This window comes from Perissodus microlepis, chromosome 23 (assembly GCF_051167445.1).
Source record: "Perissodus microlepis isolate ML-2025 ecotype Zambia chromosome 23, ASM5116744v1, whole genome shotgun sequence".
Taxonomy (NCBI): domain Eukaryota; kingdom Metazoa; phylum Chordata; class Actinopteri; order Cichliformes; family Cichlidae; genus Perissodus; species Perissodus microlepis.
This window is the reverse complement of record NC_140482.1, coordinates 25,242,299-25,250,499: the sequence shown is the minus strand read 5'-3', so window position 1 is coordinate 25,250,499 and position 8,201 is coordinate 25,242,299. Positions and strand designations below refer to the sequence as shown.

The 8,201-nt window shown below is 39.4% G+C and overlaps 1 protein-coding gene across 1 annotated transcript; it reads left to right on the top strand.

Annotated features, from left to right (window-relative positions):
- The first annotated feature begins 4,646 nt into the window (after positions 1-4,646).
- Positions 4,647-7,821, top strand: LOC146361565 (uncharacterized). Its single transcript, XM_084920782.1, has 3 exons — positions 4,647-6,460; positions 7,344-7,442; positions 7,722-7,821. The coding sequence occupies exons 1-3, from the start codon at positions 6,097-6,099 to the stop codon at positions 7,769-7,771; spliced, it is 513 nt and encodes a 170-aa protein (XP_084776908.1). The 5' UTR covers positions 4,647-6,096; the 3' UTR covers positions 7,772-7,821.
- Positions 7,822-8,201: the final 380 nt, after the last annotated feature.

Genomic DNA, 8,201 nt, shown 5'->3' with positions numbered 1-8,201 from the left:
GGGGCGCAGGGTGGCTGTGGCTACAATGTAGCTTGCCATCACCAGTGTGTGAATGTGTGTGTGAATGGGTCGATGACTGGATGTGTAAAGCGCTTTGGGGTCCTTAGGGACTAGTAAAGCGCTATACAAATACAGGCCATTTACCATTTGTTTTCTGATTCTTGTCTGTAGTTCAGTTTTTCATCAATGAAAAGCAAATAAAATGTATAGTTGTAGAAAGAAAACAATAGTGGCACTAACACACATGATAAAACATGAATCAAAAATGTCAAATAATTTTATTTATTTATATCCATTTTGAAAAAATAGAAAAGTCTTGGAATGTGTATATATTTTTTCCTCTCTATTTTAAATAACTCCAAACTCATTTTTATGTGATTCTTGTTTTCAGTGAGCTTAATAACAAAGCTGATATGTTTGAAGTTTTTAAAACACATTTTAAAGGTGTCAAAATTGTTGGTCATGAGCAGAAATGTTGCTGAAACAGTTCAGAGCTGTTTCTTGAGGTGAACAGGTCAGGATATTTCCTAAAGCTGAAAAAAAAAAGAAACAGCCTGAAACACTAACTGGTAAGACAACAGGAAGTAGTTATTTAAAGGTCATCTCAGATACTTCAATGGGTGATTCCATCATGCTACTTCACTATGCATGGCACTGCAAAGAAATCTGTGTTTCAAGTGGAACAGTTCCCTTATTTTGCTGATCTTCTTGCTTTCCTTTCTCATTTAAGTTTTACGTCTCTTTCCTGTCACGATCTGCAATAACAGATCACATGGAAGTTGTGGTGTGCGGACCCAAAAGCAGAAGAAAAAGGTGGAACTGAACTTTAAGGAAATGCGAGCGTTTATTGTGGCTAAAAACAAAAACATAAGCCAAATGAAGGAAATAACCAGGGAGGAAACTAACATAAAACTCGAACCAGGAAAACTAAGTACATGAAAGCTGGAATGCCTGGAACAGAGAGCAGGGAATGTAACACGCAGACTAAGACATACTTGACTCTGTCATAATTGTCTTTTCGCTGTAAATGCTGATTGTATGATGCATTACAGGAAGTCTGGGTCTGAGTGGGAAGCTATAGCTTTACAGCACAACCACACCTTGTGGAAAAGTTGAGACTCTTAACTGAGGATGCATAAATCTGATATCGACCAAATCCTGACTAGAATATCTGAATTTAATATTGGTAACAAAACAAATTTAAGACCAGTCCATTCAGTTAAATCCCATTCAGGCATTTATTGGACAGATGGTAAGATAATGTGTTCTGGCTCTTAATTTTGTTTAATTTTTACTGTGTGCAGAGAGAGGTGCACTCAGTGACATCTGTCTGTCAAATTTGCTTTGTTTTGTTTGTGTGCACAATACTGAGAAAATAGTCACAGTGCTGTGTTCCTGTAATTAACACAGATGAATAAACCCCATCATGTGCCTGCAAAACTCTCTCCGTCAGTTCAGTTTATTAAAGAAGCCAAATGAGAGGCTAATGTGTACTTTTTTAAAAAAAATGAGAGATCTTATTTATGTAATCACACACTGAAACATAAACCTGCCTCACCACTGCTGCTTTCAATAGATCACATTCCTGAAGAAACAGGAATATTGGACAAATTAGCAGCGATCTTTAAAAAATAGATAGGACCCGTTTTAGCCAGTAACCAGGTTTCTGTAAGATAAAATTAATTCATATCTTGGTCAATTATTAAAGCATGTACTAAGAGGCTTTGAAGAGTGAAACGTAACTGTTGAAGAATCCACATTTAACTGTTTCTTTTGGCTTTGATTCAGTTGAGGATACCTCAATAAAAATTCTTTCTTTGTAATTTTGTTTGCTGAAATTATTTTTTACTGACCTCTGATTGATGTAGACAGGTATCATTACTGGTGAATTATTTATTTACTAAATCTATGTTTATCTTTAGCCAGGAGTTTCAGAATTTATTTAATGTCAGCTGCTCTGGTCCCTGGAAGACAATGGACAATAGCTGATGTATTGTCTTGCTTTCCATTTTCTCAGAATAGAGTCGCCAATAACCAGAGTTTGATTCTTCCTCGTAGATGTTTCACCAACTGGGAAAAAGCTCTTTGAAACGTGAACAGACTGGTAGTGTGTCAGCACAGAGGCTTCTATTTAGGGCTACACTGCACCCATATCCTCATCCTCATCCAGCCAGCCTGAGTTCCTGGATGCTCAGGACATTCTACTGGGGACTAGTTAATGTTAACTAAGCTACCTTTGCTTACAGTGACTACAGGATATTGACTACACACAGGACTTTCGAGGGTGGGGAACTAGGTCTCTAATTCACTTAGTCTTTCCTCCACAGCTACAAACAGCCCACATTTATTACAAGTATCTTAATTGTTAAAGGAGGCCTAAGTACACCCTCTGTTGTGTTAACAACTTGGCGTAAAATGCTTGTAAATTCAGTAGAAATCTAGTAATAGAAGTCATAAAGTCCATGCTTGTGGTAGTATTAATAGCAGTAGTAGCAGGATCGTGAGTAGTTCTAGGTAGTCTGAAGACATGCAATTAGTGGGGTTAGGTTAATTGGTGCCATAGGTGTGAATGTAAATGCAAACGACTGTCTGTCTCTCTGGCTACGTCCACACTAATGCATTTTTGTTTGAAAACGCATCGTTTTCTCTCCCGTCCACACTGAGACGGCGTTTTCGCTCAAGGAAAACGCAGCGTTTTGAAAACGCTCTAGAAAACGCATAGATTTGAAAACGGAGACTTTCTGAAACGATGACGCATGTTAGTCATATGATGCAGTCACGTGACCAATTAAACTAAGATAGCGGAGGGCATTATACAGCAGTTGTTTTGTTTGCTCTCAATTTTGACAGCCCTATTAAAGATTAATATCAGTCTGTACATGCTCCAGATAGCTTTTCTTCTATTTCTTTAACTCTCTCTCGCTTTTGCAACTTTGTACTTTTGTGTTGCTCGCAGCAACAACTCCACCTCATTGTTAGTCCATTTAAAAAAATCGGTGCTTTTCCTCAACATTCTGCCGCAATGTTTCAAAGAGCCGGAAAGTAAATAAGTGGCAGACAGAAATGAGGCAGGTCGAATCTTCTTGCGTTTCACGCATGCGCAGGACTGGAACGTTTCAATGTGGACGCACAACTCTGCGAAAACGACTGAAAACGCTAGTGTGGACGCGGAGCGTTTTCAGACAAAAACGCAGTTTTCAAATTTATCCGGGCTAGTGTGGACGTAGCCTCTGTGTTAGCCCTGCTTGCCCCATCCCTAAGCCTATGGTAGGATTTATGGCAGCACTATGTGACCGAACTGAATATAAAAATAATGATGTTTTTGCTTGTTTCCATTGTTTATGCCATGACTTGTTTCCTGAAAAAAAAATATGTGTATTATGTAAAACTAAAGTCAGCAAAGGGAAGTGATTTAATGTGGTCATCATGTACAGCTTACAAGGAAAACACGACTACTCAGAAAGAGCTGTTTTTTTCATTATCTGTCATGATCACTATGGAGCAACTGTTGTTCTCAATAATTAGAATAGTAGAAGTCCCATTAATAGAACAAATAGAGGGGTAGACTAATTATAGATGTAGTAAACTTTCTAAAAGTGCTGATTCTTGTTTGTGTTTGTGGAAAGACTTTTACTTTCTTGCAAGAATTCTATGGAATAACTGTAAAAAATAACACAGGAAAAGGTAAGTGATTTCATGTGGTAATCGTACACAATGTTCCACACATACTCCAAATGATGTCACTAAAATTTTGTTGTCATCATTTCCTGATCAAAGTGCCTGGATTTAACTTGTCTCCTCAGGTCCTCTTTTAAAGGCCAATTCACATATAAAATGATCCCTTCAAGGCCCATCACTCTGGATCTGCTGGTGTTTACAGTGCAGCTGAACACAAAGTCATTAATATTCCAGATACTGATGATCATTACACATGTGTACAAATAAGTCGATTATGTACTGCAGAAGGGGCAACATGGTGGGTAGCACCGAGTGGTTAGGTCCTGGGTTTGAATCCACCATCTGGCCGTGGCCTTTCTGTGTGGAGTTTGCATGTCCTCTGCAGGTCCTCCAGCTTCCTCCCATAGTCAAAAGACATGTGCTTTGTGTGGTTTGATTAATTGGTTATGAATTGAATGGTTGTCTATCTCTCTGTGTTAGCCTGCGACAGACTGGCGACCTTTCCAGGGTGTACCCTGACTAGCAGACCTAGAAGTACAAGATAGAGTTGGGTCTGTAGTGTCAGTACTACCAAATGGTGTAGTACGTGTTTTGGCAGTGTTATAGTACTAGAAAATGTGCCACCTCATTGAAGTTATTATCTACTTTGATTTGTTTTACTTAATATGTGTATGAATGTGTTTCTGCAGTAACAGCTTGGAGACAAGAGGTGGAGCCACTTGATCAGCTGGGACATGATGAGCTGACGATCAGCTTTGGCTCTCATGTTTTCGTTACTTATCAAATCATATGTACTACTAGTACTACTTTTTTAGCATTAGAGTCAGTATTAGAGACAGTTTGTCCTCTTCTGAAAGTTATTTATGATGCTATCACAGCTTTTGATAGCTTTTGACGTACAACAATGTTGCTGTTGAAGTGTTGTTTTACTATTTTGGTACCATCATCAAAAATCAGTCAGTAAGAGCTGAAAATCTGTTGTATTAACCGAAACTGCACAGGTTAGGGCAGAGGTGTGAAAAGCTGGTATGGCTTTTTGTGCAACATTACAATAGCCAAACTGATTGTGTGAAACAGGAAGTGTAGAGCAATTCTTTGTCAGTCACATCAGAGCTGAGCTGCTTTCAGACATCAGTAAATGTGTTGTTTCTCTCGTTTTGTGGTTGTGTCCGGTTGACAAATGCTGGGACAAAACTGAGGAAGACAGCATTGTTTTTTTTTATCATTTAGGATGAGTTTGTTATTGGTTTACGGCTGTTGGTTTACCTGCTCAGGTTCATTTGCACAATTTCTCACACAGGCATAAATAAAGTAAAATAACCTCACTTCTGTTTCTACTATTGTTACAGACTGAACAGCTGAAGGAAGCAGTATGAGATGAGATGAGATGAGATGAGATAGCCTTTATTTGTCAGTTGCAGGTCTTTTGCCCACAACCGAGATGACAGACCTTGCCGACCGTACATACAATACACAAACATCACATTGGGGAGACAGGTCAGGCTAGGTAGCGAGGAAAAAAAAACATCGAAATGTGTAACACAGAAGGATAATACAGGAATGCACAGATATCAACACACCATAGCACAATAAACACAGACAGCAACATGGGAAAGAGTTCCAGTGTGTACATCCGATCTGGGACCGCTGCAATCTTTCGATTGCGCCTCCAACTGACCCGATGTCCACATCAGAGGGGAGGTAAGCGTTGGAGGTGGCGTTGGATCTGGGGTAGGGAGGGTGATGTGTCAGTGAGTGCTTATCAGTATCAGTATATGTATGTGTGTGCGTGTCCATAGTTCAGCTGAGACAGTGTCCTTCGCCCTGCCAGGCTAAGTAAACAGTCTTCCAGCCAACCCAGGTGGCCTTGCATGGAATGGGAAGGAACAGACTAAACACAGTCGTTATCAGGGTGTTTTGTTCAGCTCTGGCCTTGCAGCTGGCGCCAAAGGGGTATCCGCATAAGTGATGGTATTTTTTACTTTAGTGCGAACAGCTCATATGAATTTCAAAGCAGTTCTACAGTCCAACACTGGTCTCTCAATCTCCCGTTGGAGAGCCGCGAGCTTCGCCATACTTGCGTTCTGTGATGTTGTCATTTCTTGTGCTCAAGGAGCCAATTTCTGAGAACTCACGGCAGTGTGCCTCCCCAAGATGTCATCCGATGAAGTATGAAGCTGTTAGAACCTGTTTAAATTTAAAGTCCCTATTAACCCACATGCCACACTACTGCCTGGAAGTGGTAAAGTTTTAGTTCCTGTGCGACATTAAGGGGATTTGTTTTTGGTTTTGTTTTTGTTTGTTTTTTTCAGACGTCACACTGACTGAAGTCACCATGTAAAGTAGGAAGTGTAGAGCACTTCTGTGTCAGAGTCCATCAGAGCTGAGCTGCTTTCAGACGACTCCGTCTTGTTGTGGATGCTGAAGCTGATCATGGTTCTCCTGTGGATGATCCTGTTGGTGGTTCTGCTCTGTGCAGAGGCCGAGAACGTGACCGAGGTCAGAAGAGAGCTGGGGACCAATGTCACTCTAACCTGCTCCGATCAGACATCAGACAAATACTGGTACATGGAGATCTACAGTCAGTTCAGAGCATGTATCGGCCGCAGTTTTTCTTCAGCAGGCTCCACCTACTGCTCTCCTGGTTTTGAAACCAAATTTTCAATCCTGGGAAACAAACTGATAATTAAAAACTTGACAGCAGAGGACTGCAGGCTTTACTTCTGTGGCATCAAGAGAGATGGCAGCATTCATTTTGTGGAATCTTTCCACCTTGTCTCAAGTAAGTAGCCAAGTTTTTTTTTTTTTTTTTTGTTTTTTTTTTTTGCTTATTGCTTCAAAACATATGAACATGTGACTAACAAATGATTAGTTAGTTCTCAGGCTTTATGACGTATTTGCAGAAAAGCAGGTTTTGAGCAGGCTAACAGGATTTCACTTTTCTGTTTTGCATGTTTTAACTTGTTATCTATGACCACATTCTTTATTTTTTGCATTCACTTTGTTCTCAAGTCTGACCTTCATAGTCATTAGTATGAGAATGAATGCAAAGGGAATGAGATCATGTATTTGTTTTTTTTCACATCCAAACTTCCCACCATTTTTTTTTTGACTCAGTCAAACTCTCCTCTGTGAAGGTCCATCATGGTGGGTTTTAACATGTCCTGAGATACTGTAAAAGAAAACTTTGGCAGTTAGAACCTAACAAGTAATAATTCAACTTGTGAGCTTGATATATTTTTCTTTTTCCTTTTTTGGCACTTACACTGGGTACAAAAAAGTTCCTTGCAGCTTCAAGGTTGGATTTCATAAGGCAAACTGCTGCATCTATTCTGATTTCCTTGATTTCTTGAGTGAAAGCGATCCCTTCTTTGGATAAAAAGAATAAAAAGAAATTAATAATTAACACAAAAAACCCCAGCAGAGTTTTGTTATAGTGGTTAGCAATAAGATGGTGTATTGATACAGGTAACTAGATGGGTTTTTTGTTGTTGTTGTTTAAAGAAATAAGAGTTTTTTCTATCATGGCTGTATACTACCTTATATATCTGATATATGAAAAGTATGTTTTTCAATGAAAATTTATAGACGGTGGGCGTGTTTCAAGTTGCTGATTTGTAACTATAACATGTTCTCAGTTGATCTTTTTGCCTCTTTGTTTCCAGATGTCATTGTTCCTCCCAACGACCCACAGAACGACTGCTATAAGAGTCACCTCATCATCATCTGTGTCTCAGTGGCTGCCTTTGTCATTCTAATAATCAGTGAGTGTGTCACTGTAGATAAATTTAGCACATTTTCTAACTTCAGATCACAGTATCTAATGTTTGAATAGATGTTTCTGGCAGCACATATTAGAAGTGTTGGTCAAACTTCAGTCTGTATTTATTTTAATCATTTTGCACTGTGACCAATCACTCTTACAAGTGAGGAAGCTGCTTTATACTGTCAGCGACTGCACAGAAATCTGTGTATTATAAGCATATATCTGGATCTGTACATCTGGATAAACAAAATGAAGTGACTCACAGCTCTGTTGGCAGGTTTTGTCGTCATATTGCTGTGCTTGAAGAGGAGAAAATGCTACGACTGATGCTTCAGGTTACATCTGTAATGCAACAGAGCTACTGCGGGCTGTGCAGGTAAGTAAAAACTGTGACTGCTAACAAAACTGATGCTGTGTGTGCTGCATAAACCATGACTACTGACAGTACTGGTGCTAGGATCACTCTCTATAATGTTTAAAAAATGTTCGGCTGCTATGACCAACATTAACAGGCATTAAGTCGTAATGACAAAATGGAAATATGCATGTGATGTCTTCTGAAATTAATAGACTCTAAAACAGCTTTGTTCATTTAAGATTCCTGGTCATTTATGTTTGCTGCTTCAGACCATCCAGGTGTGCGTTATCACAGTCATACAGTTTTCCCAAGAGAGGACGTCCCAACAAATTCACCCCAGTGCACCATGCAATAGTATCCTCCTCTGTCACACTGATCTTCTCTGAGGTCTTCTTCTTT